General features: G+C 49.6%; 4 protein-coding genes across 6 annotated transcripts; 2 read left to right on the forward strand and 2 right to left on the reverse strand.

Annotated features, from left to right (window-relative positions):
• Nucleotides 1-218: 218 nt before the first annotated feature.
• Nucleotides 219-7646, forward strand: LOC105695107 (brefeldin A-inhibited guanine nucleotide-exchange protein 1). Of its 2 annotated transcripts, none has more exons than XM_012416403.2 (14): nt 219-699; nt 772-1283; nt 1439-1830; nt 1899-2303; nt 2382-2738; nt 2839-3150; nt 3446-3687; nt 3791-4071; nt 4149-4479; nt 4563-5159; nt 5235-5455; nt 5530-5733; nt 5823-6505; nt 6644-7646. In XM_012416403.2, exons 1-14 carry the CDS (start codon nt 576-578, stop codon nt 7089-7091), a joined length of 5109 nt encoding a protein of 1702 aa, XP_012271826.1. In that variant the 5' UTR covers nt 219-575; the 3' UTR covers nt 7092-7646. The 2 variants fall into 2 exon arrangements, with proteins under 2 accessions (XP_012271826.1, XP_012271827.1); XM_012416404.2 differs by having other exon boundaries at nt 1454-1830; nt 6644-7091.
• Nucleotides 7401-14201, reverse strand: LOC105695108 (intraflagellar transport protein 172 homolog). Its single transcript, XM_012416405.2, has 13 exons — nt 14027-14201; nt 13793-13936; nt 13596-13708; nt 13350-13535; nt 12322-13279; nt 11770-12201; nt 11540-11676; nt 11325-11468; nt 10660-11218; nt 9932-10492; nt 9407-9850; nt 9014-9337; nt 7401-8899 (listed from the first exon to the last, which is right to left on the reverse strand). The coding sequence occupies exons 1-13, from the start codon at nt 14063-14065 to the stop codon at nt 7730-7732; spliced, it is 5211 nt and encodes a 1736-aa protein (XP_012271828.1). The 5' UTR covers nt 14066-14201; the 3' UTR covers nt 7401-7729.
• A 138-nt stretch (nt 14202-14339) lies between these two features.
• LOC105695166 (regulation of nuclear pre-mRNA domain-containing protein 1B) lies at nt 14340-17711 on the forward strand. Of its 2 annotated transcripts, none has more exons than XM_012416507.2 (5): nt 14340-14708; nt 15197-15504; nt 15569-15772; nt 16089-16364; nt 16428-17711. In XM_012416507.2, the coding sequence occupies exons 1-5, from the start codon at nt 14558-14560 to the stop codon at nt 16575-16577; spliced, it is 1089 nt and encodes a 362-aa protein (XP_012271930.1). In that variant the 5' UTR covers nt 14340-14557; the 3' UTR covers nt 16578-17711. The 2 variants fall into 2 exon arrangements, with proteins under 2 accessions (XP_012271930.1, XP_012271931.1); XM_012416508.2 differs by having other exon boundaries at nt 14344-14708; nt 15569-15703.
• A 128-nt stretch (nt 17712-17839) lies between these two features.
• On the reverse strand, nt 17840-19233 carry LOC105695167 (nuclear envelope phosphatase-regulatory subunit 1). The gene is made up of 4 exons (XM_012416509.1): nt 19138-19233; nt 18905-18976; nt 18616-18750; nt 17840-18538 (listed from the first exon to the last, which is right to left on the reverse strand). Exons 1-4 carry the CDS (start codon nt 19163-19165, stop codon nt 18381-18383), a joined length of 393 nt encoding a protein of 130 aa, XP_012271932.1. The 5' UTR covers nt 19166-19233; the 3' UTR covers nt 17840-18380.
• Nucleotides 19234-19287: the final 54 nt, after the last annotated feature.

Below are 19287 nucleotides of genomic sequence, written 5' to 3' on the forward strand. Positions count from 1 at the left end.
CCTGACAGTAACCGTACGGACCCAGTCGCCAATCATCGTCTCTTGTCCGCGGCTCTCAGCCAATCACGGCTCGGGTCGACTTTTGGATCCGCCAATCAGGTGCGAAAATATCGTGTCCAATCACGGTGCGAGATCTAATCGGTGAGGGTTGTTGGTGATCTCTAAATGGTCTCTGGTGGTTCTGCGCCACCTGAGGTCCTATATGTGCATAATGTGTGTATATGTGGCTGTCAGCTGGTTAGGTCGCTCTAATCTCCGTTAATTTTCCCTGATTTCCCCGCAGAGACCGCCTGACCCTGTTGGTTCGAATTTTGCGTTCCCCGATAGGTTCTGCACGAGTCAAGGATCGCACAGATGGTACCGCGCGAGGTGACTTCCATGTCGCGGCGACTCCAACGCCGTTCCGACCGCGCATAAGGGCACTCCACACTGAGGAGGATCCGAAGATGCTCACGTCAATGCATTTCGGTAGACTTAACCTCGTCAGTCGCTCATCTGGCGCTCCTCCGAACGAAATTCCAACGCGGGCCTGCTAGAGCCCCAGGAGGCGACCCGGACTGTTGCAGCCGGTGACGATGCAAAATAACTCCAAAACCAGAGAGATGTTCATCGTCAGAGCTCTGGAGAAGATCTTGGCTGATCGTGATGTCAAGCGGTCTCACCTTTCACAGCTACGAAGATCCTGCGAGTCAGCTTTGGGTAAGGTTTGAAAATATTTCATTGTAGAAATGTTCCTTGGAATAACATCTAAATGTTTGTTTTGGTTTCTAGAGGACCTGCGAAATGAGATCAAGGAGGTTCCAAATGTGCAGGGCGAGGAAGCGACGTCTAATGCCTTGCCTCAGCCTAAGAGCGATTCGAATGTTATATCGGCGGAGAAATACTTCTTACCATTTGAACTGGCTTGCCAGAGCAAGTCCCCCAGAATTGTCGTCACTGCCTTGGATTGTTTGCAAAAGTTGATTGCCTATGGCCATTTGACCGGAAACGTACCGGACTCGACTGATCCTAACAAGCTACTAATCGTTCGCATTGTCGAGACAATATGTGGCTGTTTTATGGGGCCTCAGACAGACGAGGGTGTACAATTGCAGATAATCAAAGCTTTGCTGACGGTAATGACCAGTCAGCATGTCGAAGTGCACGAAGGAACTGTTTTACTTACCATACGCACTGTTTATAACGTTTACCTGGCATCAAGGAATTTAGTTAATCAAACCACTGCTCGGGCGACTCTCACGCAGATGATTAATGTGATATTTGCAAGGATGGAGACTCAAGCGGTTCGTACCTTGCTAAGTTTTAGTAACTAGATTTAAAGATAAGATTTGTCACTGATAGTGGTCAGACACTGAAATAATTTCTTATGCTCTCATAACCTCACCTACAATGTCCTAATCCATTCCAACCGAGCCATTGTAATTTAAACTCTGCACAGACCATCCATTCTCAGGAAGAAGACACGGCAAGGACCGAAGTGGAGCAGCAGGATGTGTCGATGGCCTCTGGGGCGGAGACGGAGAGCGAGCCAATAAACAACGAAGAGTCTGTACCAGAAAGTGCCTCCGAAGCGCGTAACGTAGTGAAGTCCATTTTGGAGGATGTCGTAGACTCGGTGATTCCTGAGGATCAGCCTGCTACGTCGCCTTCTGAAGAGCCTAGTCTTGACCAAGTGCCCACTGATGACAATACCGACGAGGCAACTGCAGAGACCGACAACATGGTCACCGCTAAATTTACTCATGTCTTGCAGAAGGATGCCTTTCTGGTATTCAGGGCACTCTGTAAACTCTCTATGAAGCCTTTACCCGATGGAACGCCAGATCCAAAGTGAGTATTGGTAATAAATTTATTTGTCTCTGGTTTATAATTAATCTAAACTACCTGTAATCTTTCAGATCACACGAGCTCCGATCAAAGATCCTATCTCTACAGTTGCTCCTTGGAATCCTTCAGAATGCTGGACCGGTCCTTCGTTCCAATGAGATGTTTGTCATAGCGATCAAGCAGTACTTATGCGTAGCACTATCAAAGAACGGTGTGTCCTCTGTGCCTGAAGTGTTCGAGCTCTCTCTTGCATTGTTCCTCGCTTTACTGGCAAGATTCAAGATGCACCTCAAAATGCAGATCGAAGTTTTCTTTAAGGAAATTTTCATGAACATCCTAGAGACCTCGAGCAGTTCTTTCGAGCACAAGTGGATGGTCATCCATGCGCTGACAAGGATCTGTGCAGACGCGCAGAGCGTTGTCGACATATACGTAAACTATGACTGTGATCTATCGGCAGCTAATTTATTCGAAAGGTAATTTTTTTCTCCATTAAGAAATTATTTTTATTCAATTTTGATACATGGTTGACCGATGATATTCGTCATTTTTAGGCTCGTCAACGACTTGTCAAAGATTGCACAGGGTCGCCAGGCACTAGAGCTCGGAGCCTCTCCCAATCAAGAGAAATCCATGAGAATAAGGGGCTTGGAGTGTCTAGTGTCGATCCTAAAATGTATGGTGGAGTGGTCAAGAGATCTCTATGTAAATCCAAGTGTACCTGCGGATCAGCAAGTGCCATCGGAGCCAACTGGTCCAACCCTGGAGCCTCCGTTGCCTCGTTACGGTAGCGCTGGCAGCTTGTCATCCGCTAACTCTAGTCTCGTAGGGAATAAAGAGGTGCCGGACTCTCCGGAGCAATACGAGGTTCAGAAACAACAGAAAGAAGTCTGGGAGGCTGGCATCGACATGTATGATTTTCAATATAATTTCTATAACAAACAGATATTATTATATCATCGGAGCATATATATCTACATTCAATCCGACTTATTCCTAACCTATCCACAGATTTAACCGGAAACCAAGTAAAGGTGTTCAGTACCTGCAGGAACAGGGTCTGCTTGGAAACCTCGCAGAGGATGTTGCTCGATGGCTTCATGGCGATGAACGTCTGGACAAGACTGCCGTCGGAGACTTCCTTGGAGACCACAATCATAACCAGGTTATGTACAATTACATCGACCAGATGGATTTTGCCGAGAGGGACCTGGTGACGGCTCTCCGATATTTCCTAGAAGGCTTCAGGCTCCCTGGCGAAGCCCAGAAAATCGACAGGTTGATGGAGAAATTCGCCAGTCGCTACTGCGAGTGCAATCCGAAGTGAGTGTGCCTTTACTTCGGAAAGATTCCTATCCTCTGACGATACCTTAGTTTCATTAATACCTCGAGTGCAAGGCTGGCAAAATGTCATTCCAAAATTCAAATTCTCGAATGTTTATTATTCACGTAGACATTTCCATGTCAAGCCCTGCAGTCAATGGTTGCACTAGCATCGATAAGTCTGAAACGTTTTCTAACTAGAAGTCCGGCCTTTTAATCATAACCCGTCGGCGCCTCGCGACTTGTAAAGACCGTGTTAAGCTTTTAGCGGCGAACCATACCGTTTCTGTTGTAGTAACGGATTGTTTACCAGTGCAGACACTGCCTACGTTTTGGGCTTCTCGATAATAATGCTCACGACCGACCTTCATTCGCCCCAGGTCAAAAACAAAATGACCAAGGAGCAGTATATCAAGCTGAACCGGCGTATCAGCGACAACGAAGACCTGCCCGAGGAGTACTTGTCTAAGATCTACGACGAGATCGCCGGTAACGAGATCAAAATGAAGTCCAATCCTAACCGACCTGGGAAGCAAGGTAAATCGCTCGATAAGAGCATCCTTAACTTAGAAATATAATTAAAAAACACCCTGAAGAAACTCGACCGAGACATCAATTAATATTTATATAACATTTTCAGTAATATCCAGTGAAAAGAAACGTCGACTTTTGTGGAATATGGAGATGGAAGTTATCTCCACGGCGGCGAAGAACTTGATGGAGTCGGTCAGTCACGTGCAGGCTCCATTTACGACCGCGAAGCACCTCGAACACGTTCGACCTATGTTCAAAATCGCGTGGACCCCGTTTTTAGCGGCCTTCAGTGTGGGTCTTCAGGATTGCGACGACCCTGAAATAGCCTCGCTGTGTTTGGACGGGATCCGGTGCGCCATTCGCATCGCCTGTATCTTTCACATGACTGTAAGCCCAAGGCTCGACTTGCTTCGCTCTTCGGCCTAGACCTCGAAGACTGACCACATTTTTTATTGCAACCCCAGCTGGAGCGCGACGCGTACGTGCAGGCTCTGGCGAGGTTCACTTTATTGACGGCAAATTCGCCGATCACGGAGATGAAGGCGAAGAACATCGACACCATAAAGACCCTGATCACAGTGGCGCATACCGATGGGAATTATCTAGGAAGCTCATGGCTAGACGTGGTGAAGTGCATATCCCAGCTGGAGCTGGCCCAGCTGATCGGCACCGGGGTTAGACCTCAACTTCTTGGACCCCCCTCGAAGCCTCACTTCCCGTCGCCCCTGGCCAACTTCACCAACCTGACGCACAATTCGCATCAGTCCAACAGCTTGAACTTGAGCTCCTTGGATCGTACGTTGGAGCCTTAACTTTAAAAGTTGGAACTTGTATTTGCAATCGTTTGGTGGATGGTCATAAATATATTGTCCTTCCAGCCAGCGTGAAGGAGTCCATAGGTGAGACCAGCTCCCAAAGCGTCGTGGTGGCCGTGGACAGGATATTCACAGGATCCACAAGGCTGGATGGAGACGCCATCGTTGAGTTCGTCAAGGCCCTTTGCCAGGTGAGCCTCGAAGAGTTAGCCCACCCCTCGCAGCCTCGGATGTTCTCCTTGACGAAGATCGTGGAGATCTCCTACTACAACATGGGTCGCATCAGACTCCAGTGGTCCAGAATCTGGCAGGTCCTGGGGGACCACTTCGACAGAGTCGGCTGTAGTCCCCGACAAGATATCTCCTTCTTCGCCGTCGATTCTCTTCGACAATTGGCCACCAAGTTCATCGAGAAGGGGGAGTTTGCCAATTTCCGCTTCCAGAAGGAGTTCCTCAGGCCGTTCGAGCACATCATGAAGAAAAACCGCTCGCCGATCATCAGGGACATGGTCGTCAGGTGCGTCGCCCAGATCGTGCATTCTCAAGCTCCCAACATCAGGTCGGGCTGGAAGAACATCTTCAGCGTTTTTCATCATGCAGCCAGCGATAGGGACGAGTCCGTTGTCGACCTTGCCTTCTCCATGACCGGGAAAATCATAAGTACTAGCTAGATTCTTGGTTAAAACGAGTGGAATTACTTTTTCTCTTGAGAATTTATTATCGTCTTTCCCGTAGATGAGCTCTATGCCGAAGACTTCAGCATCATGGTGGACTCCTTCCAGGATGCCGTCAAGTGCCTCAGCGAATTCGCCTGCAACGCCTCCTTCCCTGACACGAGCATGGAGGCGATCAGGCTGATACGTTCCTGCGCGTCCTATATCGACGCGAATCCTCATCTTTTCGCCGAGGGCATGATGGACGACAGCGGAATGGTCTCCGAGGAAGACAGAGCTTGGGTAACGAAAACTGCTGACGTTGTAAATTGAAAATTATTTCCTGAGACTGAAAGAGGAATTTCTTTTTCATCAAGGTGAGGGGCTGGTTCCCCCTGCTCTTCGAGCTCTCCTGCGTGGTCAGCAGGTGCAAGCTGGACGTTCGAACGAGAGCTTTGACTGTACTCTTCGACGTCGTCAAGACCTACGGGGCCTCTTTTAAGCCCCACTGGTGGAAGGACCTGTTTCAGGTGCTCTTCAGGATTTTCGACAACATGAAATTGCCCGAGCAGCACACGGAAGTGAGCGATGAGATCATTTATGTATATATTTAAGCGCATTTATTTACCATGGTGTATAGATGCCGAAGAGACGTTAATTTTGTCTTTAGAAAGCCGAGTGGATGACGACGACCTGTAACCACGCCCTCTACGCGATCGTGGACGTCTTCTCCCAATTTTACGATACTCTGGGTCCGATTTTACTGGAGCAGCTGTATTTCCAGTTGCTGTGGTGCGTGCAACAGGACAACGAACAGCTGGCCAGGTCGGGTACGAATTGTTTGGAGAACCTGGTCATCAGTAACGGCGTCAGGTTCGACGAGCCCACGTGGGAGAAGACCTGCCGGTGCGTTCTCGACATCTTCGAAAACACCCTGCCGAGCGCCCTTCTCATCTGGAAGCCGCAGTCCCCGAACAAGGAGTCGGACCTTGACGTCATCACGGGGGAGTGCGACGGCCACGTGGGTATCCTGAAGAGGAGTAACAGCACGCAGAGCCTGGCGAACGGCGAGAGTGCGAGGACGAAGGTCTTCTCCGGATTGCTGATCAGATGCGTGGTCCAGCTGGAGTTGATTCAGACGATCGACAACGTCATTTTCTACCCGGCAACCTCGAGGAAGGAGGACCAGGAGAACCTGGCTCTGGCGCAGGCCGACATGCTCAACGGCAGGTCGACCGAGACCGGCACACAGGAGACCCATGAAGACCTGCAGAAGGAGGACCAGGGCATGTACCACGCCTTGACTTCCGCGCACCTCCTCATCCTCGTGGAATGCCTCCTAAGGTCGCACAGGTGCGGTAAAAGACATCCCAAAGAGGTGCTCTAAGCAGTCTAGACTCGAGCGAGGGAATACCCTTACGGGTTGCCCTATTTCAGCCTTTGTAATTCGTAGTTTTATCAACGTGACCAGTAATTCGAGGTCCTCTGCAGGTTCGCCAAGACCTTCAACGCCAATCACGAGCAGAGGAACGTCTTGTGGAAGGCCGGATTCCGCGGAAACGTGAAACCGAACCTCCTTAAGCAGGAGACCCAGTCTCTGGCTTGTGCCCTCCGCATCCTCTTCAAGATGTACAGCGATGAACGAAGGTCGAGCGACTGGCCTAAGGTCGAAGAACGACTCGTCGGGGTCGCTCGCGAGGCTCTGGAATATTTTCTGGCTCTTTCGAACGAAGCCCACAGGGACGCCTGGATGGCGATCCTTCTTCTAATGCTGACGAGGATCCTGAAGATGAGCGACAACCGGTTCGCCGTCCACGCGTCCAGTTGCTACGCTCTACTGTGCGAAGTCATGTGCTTCGACCTGAAGCCAGAATTGAGGTCCGTCCTCAGAAGGTTCTTTCTCAGGATCGGCCCGGTGTTTCGCATCACCCAGAAGTGAGGGAGGCACGAGGGGCCCTCTTCGGTGTGTACAGCGATGGTCGGAAATGGAACCAGTGGCCCGAGGTCGAGAAATGTCTCAGGATCGGGAAACTCCGTTGCTAGTGCAATCCGTCCTCGGGATGTTCATTCTTGGGAGGTTTCCTAAGAGTTTCCTCTTCGGGATGTTTCTCTTCAGGGTCGGTTTCGTGATTCGCGTCGACCTAGTTCGAAGGGAGCCAGGAGGGTCCCACTCTGTAAATCTTACCGTAAAACCCTTTTCCCGTCGCGGTTGTACCTTTTTAACTTGTATTATTGTTATACATACGCATAGATATACATACTATACATAATATACATAATATACATACTATACATACTATACATATTATAAATAGGACGCGAATGCGTAGGCGTGTGAGAGTAGCGAGTTGTGTATCTACGAGCGGCGGACAGAGTAGTTGCGTAGAGTCCTTTGCGACCCTGGCGAGGCTCCCGTTGACGAGTAGGATTAACTTATACGATTGCAGATACATATTTTATGTATATTCAGGCTCGAATACAGAATCATTCGTAAGGGTGGAGAGAGGTTATGTCGTGGGTTCCTTCAAAAGTGTTCGGTGACCTAGTCAGGGTGTTCAGATAGTCATAAAAAGTAATTTAAAACGTGTAACTAGGTACAGTGCCGACCCATTCCTGGACGAAGACCAGGACATCGTTCAGCGGGGAGTCCACCGATGCCTGCCTCGCAGTACTGACCAGTTTATTCCAGTCGTCTCTGTCGGCAACGCGACTGCTGTTTTCAAATCTAACCACGGAAGCTCTAATGGGATATCCCGTAAGAACGCATTCCTGAGAAACTCCTCCAGAATTCGAGGGACTCGTCAAGGATCCTATATAAACGCCTCTCTGGTCGACGGGAAGTCCTTGCTCGACCCTCTGGTCCATTGACACAGCCAGAACCCATTCTCTAGCTTCTTCCCTCTGCTCCTTCGTCAAACTCAGATCTGCAGGTAAAGGAACCTCCAAAGGGAAATCCGTGACCCTGAGGTCGTCCACGTCCAGGATACTTCCATCACCCTCTTCGATGCACTCTTCGAGGTCCAAAAAATGATTGAAGAAGACAAAAGCTTCGCTGTTGAGTCCTGCCGATCTGGCCTCCACTCCGGCCTCGAAGTAGCATCGATCAGCTAGAAGTATGTCGGAGTACCTCAGCAAGGTAATCGAGCTCTTCAGGATCAACCCCGAGAGAGAGGCAAAAGGTCGACAGGCAGACCTGAGAGCAGAGTAATGGGTGGCCTTCAAAAGTCTTTCGAACCTCTCCCCTGTCTCCGACGAGGCATCAAGACTCCTGCAGAGACCCCGAAGAGTCCCTCGCAGTTCTCCTAGGTGCTTGTAGTCCTCTTTGGTTTCCGGTGAGTTGAGAATGCTCTCCGATAGGTGATAGTAGAGATTATAGTTCTGTGGGATGCAGGGTGCACCGTACTGGGCGAATAGTTGCAGGGCCTGGGAGTGCATCCCGGACTTGAGGAGTTGGGCTGCCCTTTGGGCGACGTACTTGTGGAGGAACTCTTCGCCCTGGCTGGAAGCTGCCTCGAAGACCTGGGACCACTGACCTTTCCTGACCAGGAGCTCCAAGGCCGCGTTGGCGTCTACTTCCACGAGTCTGTCGACCTGGTCGTCTCTTATCATCGCTTCTTTGTACTTCTCGTCGAGGTAAGGCTCTAGGTCTGGAGCTAGTTCCTGGACGATTCGACGAGCCCTTCCCCAGTCGCCCACCAGAGCTAGAGCGGTGATGGCGTCCTTCAGCCTGTCCGCTTGCAGGAACACCTGTGGGAAATCACGTCTTAATCTTGCGTTTCTATTTAAATCAGATACCTTGACTTGGTGTGCGTTTTCGCGCTGATTGCGATGGGGCGCGGATTATTGGATGAAGGGAAGCACCTGAGCAGCCAGAGCGTGTTCTCCGATGGTCAGCAGTCTCGCTGCAAGGTCACCTCCCACCTGGACCGCGGTCTCAGGGTCGGCTTCGTGAAGAACGATATCGGCTGCTTTGATCAACGACGTCCTGGGAGCTTGGGGGTCCAGGATCAAGATGTCGAGAGCTGCTCGAATCTCCCCTACCTCCAACCATCGACGCGCCTCTTCGAGGTTGCTTCCTGCGTCCATACCCAGACTGCGCTGGCCCAGCTCTCTCCTCAGGGCCGCCTCCTGACTCGGCAGGTACTCTCTGCACACCCTCATCGCTTCGGACCACATGCCGGCTTTCTAGAATCGTTTAAAAAAAATAAAATAAAATGTCACAGCAGTGTTCCCGAAGGAGAATCCGATGTCTACCTTGTAGTGGTCCACGATGATCTCCGGCTTGTGAGCCCTGAGGAGCAGGGACTCCGCCAGGGCGTAGTCCTGAGACTCCACTGCTTCGGCAGCCTTCGCGACCAAAACCTGAGGAAGAGCCTCGGGACAATGCGCGTGGGCCACCTCTTCGGCACTGTCCCACTCTCTGGTGTGAATATACATCTGCACCGCTTCTATGGCTTTATTGGCCAGGACGAACTCCTTCTCAGCCTCGGAAAAATGCCCCTGGTCTTCCAGGTACATGGCGTGACGATAATGGACCTCCTTCTTCAGGTCGCTCGCGCAGTACTTCCCTATCTCCAGTGCCCAGGAGAAGAGGTTCGCCTCGCAGGCAAGTCGAAGACAAGGCTCCAGGTAATTCAGCCTCATCAGCAGTCTAGCACCCAATTCAGGAGCCAGGGTCTTCGCCCACATCAGGGCGACCTGGAAGAGCACCGCGAAGAGGTTTACCTCTACCGAAATTTACGAAGAAATTAATATCCACGTTCCTTTGACTCTACATACCTGCTGGGCAGCCTTGTCGCCGGAAGCCTCCTTAGCGACTCTCAAAGCATCTTCCCACATGTTCTCGTTTTTGTAGGCCGTAATCGCTCCTCGCCAGTCCCCGGCTCCCAGGAAGTGCTCTTCGGCTTCTCTGGCCTTGTGGGCAGCCTCGAGCTCCTTCGCCAGGTGGGCGTGCGTCGTCTCTAGATGTTCTGGCCTATACTTCGCCACGAGTCTGATCATCTCGCCGCGATTGCCGGCCTTGCGGTACATCGATATGGCCGAGTCGTATTGTTTCACCGACAAGTACAGAGCTTCGGCTTGTCGCAGGTCGCCGGAAGATTCTAAAACCTCGGCGTGTTTAACCAAGACGGTCGTGGCTTCTTCAGGGGACATGTACTCCGTCGCTACTTGATACGCCCGGGACCAGTTTCTAGCCTGGACGTGGGTCTCCACGGCTCGATGGGCTCGATGAGCCCTGATGAACAGATTCACCGCAAGTTCTTTGTCTCCAACCGATGCGAAATACTCTCCTAGTTTCTCGCATTGTTCCCTAGTCTCTGGATCGTCGCTCTCGATCACCTGTTGAACAGATTTCTTGATAAATCCGAAGAAGATACCGGGGTGGACGTGAATGCTTTCCCTGCAGATATAGTATAACGCACGATGATGACGATTATGGTATAATAATGGTACGATGGGACAAGCTACATCTTGAAGAAATTGGGTCGGAGGTGTTCCTCGAGTACCTGAACGATCTGCAGGGCTTTCCTCCATTGTCTGGCGTTGATGGCGGCGTTCAAGGCCAGGGCGGTCTCCCCAGCCTCTATGAAGTGGTTGATGGCCGCGTCGTAATGCCCACTGGAGGCTAGATGATGACCCCAGTCTCTTTCCAGACCAACCACGGAATTGGGATCCAGTTTTCGAGCCAATTCCAGCGCCCTGGCGAAGACTCCGGCTTGGGCGTAGCACTTTATCGCTCCTGTGGAGTCCGAGGTCTTCTCCAGGATCTCGCCAGCCAGCTCCATCAGGTCGGCGCTCTTCAGGGTCTTCACCACCTGGCTGACCATAGCCTCGTCTTCTAGGAGGTCCTCGATCGCCAGGACGAGTCTTGCCGCTCTTCCCGGGCGACGAGCTTCTAGATATAGTTTTACTGCCCTTTGTGGATTTTCTGGCTCCAGGATCGCTGCTGCTCGAGCTCCTTGACCACTTTCCAGCAACCAGGACAAGTGTCGGTCTCGCAGATCTGAAAGACCTGACCAGCCTCTGCTCTGTGCCAGAGTCAAGGCATCCTCCCAATGCCAATATCTTGGATTCGATCGTGAGAATTTTAAATTAAATGTTAATAAGTTTTTGTGGTTTGTTCAGTGATATAGAAGGTATATCGAAGAGGGTTTACGCAGGCATCGGTTACCTTTGGTACATTTCCAGGGCTTTGTCGAGCTCATTCTGCTCCAGGTAGATGGCCTCTGCGGTCTTCAGCTCACCGTTCAGGATTGCCATCCTCGCCCAGCAGTCTGGACTTGCCAGTGGGTCATTTCCAGTTTCCTCCGCATATCTGGGGTGGTGAGAAAATTTAAAATATGTGTAACGTATGGTAGAAGTTGAGTGACAGTGAATCGAGAGTACCTCTGTCCGATCTCCATGATGTTCCTGAGGAAGTCGGAGCAGGCCACGTCACCAAGGGCTGCGTAACATCTGGCGGCTACGAGGAGCTGTCTCCCAGCCATTGCGTTTCTTGCCACGTTCTCCCACATGGCTTCGGCCTGAATGGTACATCGATAAGAAAGATATCGAGTTCGAGTGATACATAAATGCGGTGCTGATTGACTGTTTTTATGTATAAATAAATGTATTACCTCGGGACGGTCCCCGAGTTCTTCGAGGAAGAGCACTACTCTACCAAAGTCGTTGTCGTGGAGTGCCGTACCAAACTCTATTAAACTCTCATCCAGGACGTAGGACACTCGTCCTCCAGGCTCCTCTACGGTGACCGACGTTCGGTTGCTCTCTCTGATAACATCCATGGCATCTCCTCGGATTCCTATAAGAGTAGCTGCCTCTGGAGCATCTACGTTGTACCAGACCGCCAGAGTCTGGCCAGTCTGAGCAACTGCCACGTCGCTTCCTGGCACCCAGGATGCAAAACTCGTTCCCGTTAGCAAGAGGCTACGATTTCCTTGGTCGTCGCTCAGCCAGAGTCTGCCTCTTTTGTCTCGAGACAGAAGACGATGACCGGTCTCGCTGAGCTCGATCCAGTCAACCCTGACGTCGTGACTAACGATGCTGACCTACAAGTTTGACAGGTTTTTTAATCTTGCTTTGATATCATTTGGGCTTGTATCATATTATTATTATTATTTTTTTTTTTTAATGAAAACGTTCAATTTGGAGATTAGGAAGTAACTCACTGTCGCCCCGGTGACGAAATCGACGATCCTGACGGTACGAGGGTCCAGGAGGTAGGCTAACCTCTTGTTTTCCGGGGAGCCCGCGACGTGTCTCTCGTTTATCCTGACGCTAACCACGTGTGGATTCATCGCCTCCGTTCTGACGGATCCCAGGATCTCGTTTTTTCCATACTCGACGATAGCCAGCTCACCGGCTCGGAAGATCAAACACACCCCGGGATATTCGAAGAAGAACTTTTCTCCGCCGCCCTTATCTTCCCAGGGAATTTCACTCAGCAGATTCAGCTCCAAGTCGCTGATTAATAGAGTACTCGTCGTCCTGGCTACTACGTGATTGTCTCTGCGTCCTAGGACTCGAACGTCTTCGATTTCGCTTCCGGTTTGGGATCTGATCACTACGGGACGACTCGTACCATTTAGGGAGCGAATTACAACTTGGCTAGGGCCCACGTAAGCTACCTCATGGCTTCCACGCACCACTGCTCTTCGCAAGACCGTCTCGAACTGTTCCGCTGCTCCGCAGAGACCTCCGATGACTAACCTGGAGCCATCCCTTCGCCAAGCCATGGTAGTTACGGTATACAGGTTCGGGAGCAATCGAGTGTTCGACTCTTCCCAGACGGATCTTCGAGGGCTCCAGTCCAGGATTCGGACCTTGTCCCAGGATCCAACTGCTACGCTCTGACCACTGGGACTACAGCATGCCGTTGTCATCTCTCGTTCGTTCGGTTCGCGACCGTAGTCGAATGTCTTGGACACTTTACCCCGAGAATCATAAAATGTTATCTTCTTGTCGCAGCCGGACGCCAAGATGTGACTCTGAAGCCATGCCAGCGCATAAGCTGGTACTCCGTGGGTTACCACTCTGCCGGATGGTTCGCCGTTACCGTCATCGGTCACGTAATACCTTATGATACTTCCATCGGCATGGCTCGACAGGAAACCAGTCCCTTTGACACTGTGGGTAAAGTAAATTAAATTTAAGAGTAAAACGATAGGAATTAAACCTTAAGCTTTGGAATACCTACTTAACTGCCAAGGCAATGGTCATGGTGTCGGCAGCATACAAGGTCTGTGCCTTATTTGCTTTCACTAAAGCAGCTCGTACCTTTCCATCGGCTAAACCGACGACTATCGGCCCTTCTAGCGGCCAGGCCAAACAAGTCACCGCGGAACTTTGGCCAAATTTGTTACAAATCACTTTTTTCTCACCCCTGTTTGAAGATGCAATTATTTAAAAATGGTCATTATATCTCAGTTGCGTCATGGCTTACCATTCCTCGCCGATCTTGTACACGTAGACTATGTTATCCGTCTGACCCACCGCGATCTTGGTGGAATCTGGAGAGAAGGCAATGCCTTTAACGATGTAACTCTTTTTCCCATACTAGAAGAACAGACGTTACTTATAATAATAATGAAAACGCAGTGGATTAAGAATTTGATAATCCTCCGTCATCAAATACGCTACCTTTGCATCGATTGGCTTTGTGGAGAAGCGATCCTTCTTCACCCCCTTTTCGTCGAAAAGATAAACGGATCGATCCGACAGGGCCACTGCAAGTTTTAAATTATTTGGTGACCATACCGCCGAAATTATTCGATTCTCTCCTTCCTATTAATAAGAGATAAAATAATAAAGTCAAATTTAGTATAACCTTATATTCAACAAATTATAACATAATATCCTTAAATGCCAACTTACATGCGGAGAAAGTAACGGTCCTAAATACTTAAGTAACATTATCAATTTTTAAATAAAATCTACGAAACAATCGGTTATGCGTTCATGTCAAATAAGTATTCGTCATGCTTTCATATTTGTGTACTCGTAGGTTGCCTAGCAACCTAAAGGCACGAAGTATGTACATACAAATATCGTCCCTTGCATTCATATTTTACTTGGAACAAATTTTTGGAATATCACATTAAACCGCGGTGGAAACGAGTTTCCACGTAAATCTCTTCACGTAATTTACGTTGCGTACAAAACTGGGATGTAATTATATAGGGGATTTTATTGAGAGTTCCGAACACCCCATGTTAGTTCGTTATTTCGACGGCGCGTGGAGCTGGCACGTTAGGCGGCGCAAAGCGAGCAGAGTTTCGTCGTGACACCACCGGATAGCACCGGACAGGACGATCGCGATTCGGTGCGATTCGAAGCAAATTCGAAGTAAGCAGTTCCGTCTCGGTTGCTGAGCGAAGTCGCGTCACGCCGCGTTTCTCCGTGAAGATGGCAGGATTTACGGAGAGTGCACTGGTAAAGAAGCTGATGGACCTCAACCCGTCCCAGCAGAGCATCCAGACGCTCTCCCTGTGGCTGATACATCACAGAAAGCACCATCCCACGATTGTTAAGGTCTGGTTCAAGGAGATGTGCAAAGGTGAGCTCTCGGCAGTCCCCGTGACACGATTTCCCCGGGTTTCCCGTTACCTCGATGCTGGTTCTTCGTGCGATCGAGAAAATGTCAAGACCGTTGCGCGGTCGCCTCGAATTCCGGTACCCAGGCTCGCCGGACGCAGTTGGGAGTTTGAGGTTAGGAGACACGGAGCGGTTCTCGTTGGTCCCCCTTTTCTTAGTCGTTTCTATGCCCGAAGGACTGGCACGACGTTCGAATTTTATCGACGCTTCTTTAATAGAAGTTTCACATCGAGAAGGTTCTCCTGTTGCTCCTGGTTTTTGAAAATGGAGGGAGATCGAGGCTGTTGCAACGCCGTTTGTTTATGCACGTAATCGCTTTAGGGTAGCGTAGAGGGAAGTGTGCACGATCGGTACCTGGAATTCGCTGCTACAGCAAATGGCATGTTGATTCGTTCTTGCTATCGATCGGGGTAATTGCAGGAGTTATGTGCCATTTGTGCTTCGTTTCAGTGAAGGATAATCGTAAGCTGATGTTCATGTATCTGGCGAACGACGTCATTCAAAACAGCAAGAAGAAGGGGCCAGAGTTTGGGAAGGAGTTCGAGACCGTTCTGCCAAAGGCGTTTGAACACATGAAGGGCTTCGACGAGAAAACCAGGGAACGGTTAAGCAGGTTACTGCAGATCTGGGAAGAGAGAGGAGTTTACGACAGGGCACAAATTTCCGAGTTTAAGGCAGCCTTTGCGACCGCTCCCGATGCGACCAAGGAACCTGGCACTCCGCCACCTAGAAAGAAAGCTAAAACGGAAGTGGAAAAGGTACGAGTCGACGTCCATTTTAAAACGAAGATTGGAACGATCTATTAATTTTTGGACTTTTTAGAAGGAGAAAAAGGAGAGGAAGAAGTCGGAGACCGAAGTAGAAGTGGACGGTACCAAAGAGCTTCACGTTACCCTCAGTCCGAGAACGCCTGCGGGGGACCCGCCGGAGACGGAGGAGCTTATTAAGGCTTTAATGGTTAATTCCGTTTCTCCAGCAGAGAACGATAATACGGAATATGTACCGACTCCAATAAAGTGTCTTGATGTTAGAAAAATACACTTTGACTCCATAAGGCATAAACGAAATTGCGCTGGCGAAATAACGAGTCCATCCCCGACGTTATCTTTTCTTAGAGCAGTCGTGCAGAGTATTTAAATTGATTTCAACTTTATTTTGGATGTGCAATAGCTGTGCTAGGTTGGCTTTTATCCGTCGGACGGTTACGTGCAAGGTGTCATTCATCTTGAGTTGCTCGATCGGTTTTCTTTAACGTGCGAACATTTCCGGAACAATCGCGGCAAGAGATTACATTCCATTGACAACGAAACGCCAAAACTTAACGAAGGTTTCTCTTTTCCAGGACTTGGAGAATACGGCATCCTCCGATGCAGGAGTGAGAGAGCGCATTGCTTCGCTACCCCCGGAGGTCTCCGAAGTCTCTCTGCTAGCCAACCTGGCCGATCGAGCCGCCGCGGATCAGCTGAGCATCGCGGTCAACGAGGCAGCTGCTTTACTGGCAGACTATAACGGCAGGTTGCAAGCCGAGATGGAAGACCGAAGAAGGCTCCTGACGATGCTCAGGGACTATACCCTTGCGCAGAAGCAACTTCTTCAGCAAGCTCAGTCTACGCTAGAGGTAAGACCCTTGTAATTCTTTTTTCCTTCTTACAAGTTACCTAAACATAAAATCCGTTCCTAGGATTACAAGGAGAAGCTGAAAAAGGTCTGTACGGTACGGACGGAGGTGAAGTCCCACATCTCGAACCTTCCCGACTTGACCCAACTTCCTGACGTTACCGGAGGCTTGGCGCCGTTACCTTCCGCTGGGGATTTATTTTCCATGCACTAGTATCTCCCGAGGAGCTCGAGCTTCTATTCTTGAGGTTCCCCCTCGAGGGGCACGCCCGTTCCCCGTGGGACTTCAGTGCCTGGCGTGGAAATCGTCCTCGTAGACTGGTACCTTGGTGGATGCACACTGGACGAAAAGCGCCTCCGACGCGAAGAGATCCCAAAAAGGGTCGATTCGGACGTTCTGCCACTCTGCCTTCTACTAGATACCGAAGAAGAGCTGGAATCCCGGTCAACGAGGCCCGGGGACGAGGGATGAGTGTTCTTGGTACTCGCGGGTAGATTTAATTAATCCTATTGACGAAATCTTCTAAATTAGGGTATTTACCTTACCTTCCCTAGACGGGAGGACAGCTTTCTGGGGAGTCGCTTCGTGGTGGACGGTCCCGTCGGAGCGTCCTCGGGTCTTTCCTTTTATTTAAGACATCACGGAACGTGATTCGATTACCGTTTTAAATTGGATTATAATCCGGAATTTAAGCGATCTCTCCGCTGATTATAGACACGTCGGACGATTGCGATGACATATCGGTTTGTAGGGAATGTTCCACGGGGTAATCATGAGACTCGGTAAAAGTTACTGGATTGGAATTGAAATTAGGTTACGTTCATGGCGTTGGTGTTTCCGGTGTTTCCGGTGTTTCCAGAAGAAATTCGGGCCGAGTTTTATAGCATTGTGCTAATGATTCAAGCTTGATTTTTAGGCGGGCCGACGTATTTGATTCGTTCTCCTCAAGTTTGGTTGAGACTTGCGCGGATATTTTGGGTACCGGTTAGAGACCGTTTCCTGGGAACTCTATTATGTTATGCACATTGCATGTGCATGACCGGAGAGGGCGAGTTGCGAGTTGTTAGTTGGTCCTCTCACCGTTTGATGACATTGATGATGGTTTTTGAAGTTTGCACGAAACGGCGTAAGCATCGTTGCCCTTTGTACATACACACGGATTTCGAATTGAGCCTTTGATTCTTCGGCGACGACGTTACAGCTCATTAAGTCTTGAATACCAATAATTAACGTCAGGAGTATATTATCGTTGTACATGTATTATTTTACGGAAGAAAGCGCGAGACTATGTATCGCTTTAAATTATAACATTGTGGAGACTATACGAATAAATGTTTTCAACGTTAAGTTCGGATTATTCCATTCGAAGTTTGGTCTCTGGAAAGTCGGGCGACTACATTGGCTTGTATAAAAATCAAAGCTTTGAGCATTCGCTCATGGAGGTCGAGGTTCGTGGGATAAAGACACAAGATACGTATAGGAACAGAAATTATATTACAATATCGTAGCCTTAATAAATATGGTTCGCGTATGTGTCCGTTGCGTTAACGTAACCGCTTATCATTAATTTATACATATGTATATATTAACAATTGTACAACCGACCGAGCCTCGGTATGGGTCTTGCTTTAGTGGAGCTAGCGAGGGGAACGGGGCTAGTCTCCGATACAGGAACAAAAGTATGGGCCACCGATTCCCTTAACATCGGTAAAACTTTCGAGTAGCGAGTCACGGAGAGATTCCTTTAATTAGATACCGATATCGCGGTTGGCTCGCACCAAACTCTTGGCAAGGTTTTCTGGCAAGAGTCGAAACGTAGCGAAATTTTCAAAACCTCGTATAGACGAGAATAAATCAAGATGGAAGGAAACTTTGACTCCGGGCGTCGGGATATTAAAGATAGTTTGCGGAACACATGTGGTAGATGCGCCCTCTCGTCGTCTGCACGCACCATGGAAGGTCCTTTCGTGGGATCGAACACTTTCTTCGGACGTGCCTCCAGGTGAATCGATCGTCTTAAGTTTCATGAGGATGCGGGGGTCTCGTCAGCTTGAGAATGAGTTTCCCCGTGTCGTCGCAGCTCATGTTAAAGTCACCTAGAACGCTCCGAGCCCTCTGCGTGATGATGCTCGGCGCGATGACTCGTCTGTGAATCCCCATCATAAACAGTATCACTGCAAAGGAAACGGAGATGAGACGTATCGAGTATCGAGGAACACGGATAAAGATAAATCGGGAGATATTTACTTACCCAGGATAATGCTGGCGAGCGTGAAGAACGGATGATTGTATAGGCTCTGAGCGAACGAAACCGCGGAGGTATTGGGATCGGTTAGCCAGTGCCATGCACCTACCGCCGTGCAAATGGAGATGAATCCCAGTAGCACTGCAAGCAGACTGCTTGTACAAGACGGAACAAAAGTCAAGCGTACCTGTCATTTATTTACGGAGGTTCTAGTCATTCGACTTGGCTCGAAAACATCGTAGCTTTAACCTAAGGTAGATTCGAAGAGAAAGAGATTGCTTAAACGCAAACGTACTTCTCCATCTGAGCGTGGAAGGCTGTAAGCTGGCGATAACCTCCGTGAGACGTCTTTCGAATGCCTTTAAATCTGAAAGAATGACAGGGCATCTAAATTAAGCTCGATGCACAAGCTAGGTTTTTCACGAACTTTGGCGCGAGTACGGCAGCAACAGATCGCACGGTTTCCCTGAATCATGAAATACATCTCGTTTCCTTTAAACCGGCGGTTCTATTTATCAATACAATTACCCTCGCAAACCGTCTGGTCCAGCGACATTGCTTTCGCCGATAAAAAGAAGCCTTTCGTTAATCTGTCACTCCGATGCGGCCATTACGCTGGCGATTGTCGCGCCATCGGGCGGTTGACCGAGGAAACGGGACGCCGCCGAAAACTGCCAC

This window comes from Orussus abietinus, unplaced genomic scaffold, assembly GCF_000612105.2.
Source record: "Orussus abietinus isolate OABI.00-Male unplaced genomic scaffold, Oabi_2.0 scaffold59, whole genome shotgun sequence".
In the NCBI taxonomy this organism is placed as follows: Eukaryota; Metazoa; Arthropoda; class Insecta; order Hymenoptera; family Orussidae; genus Orussus; species Orussus abietinus.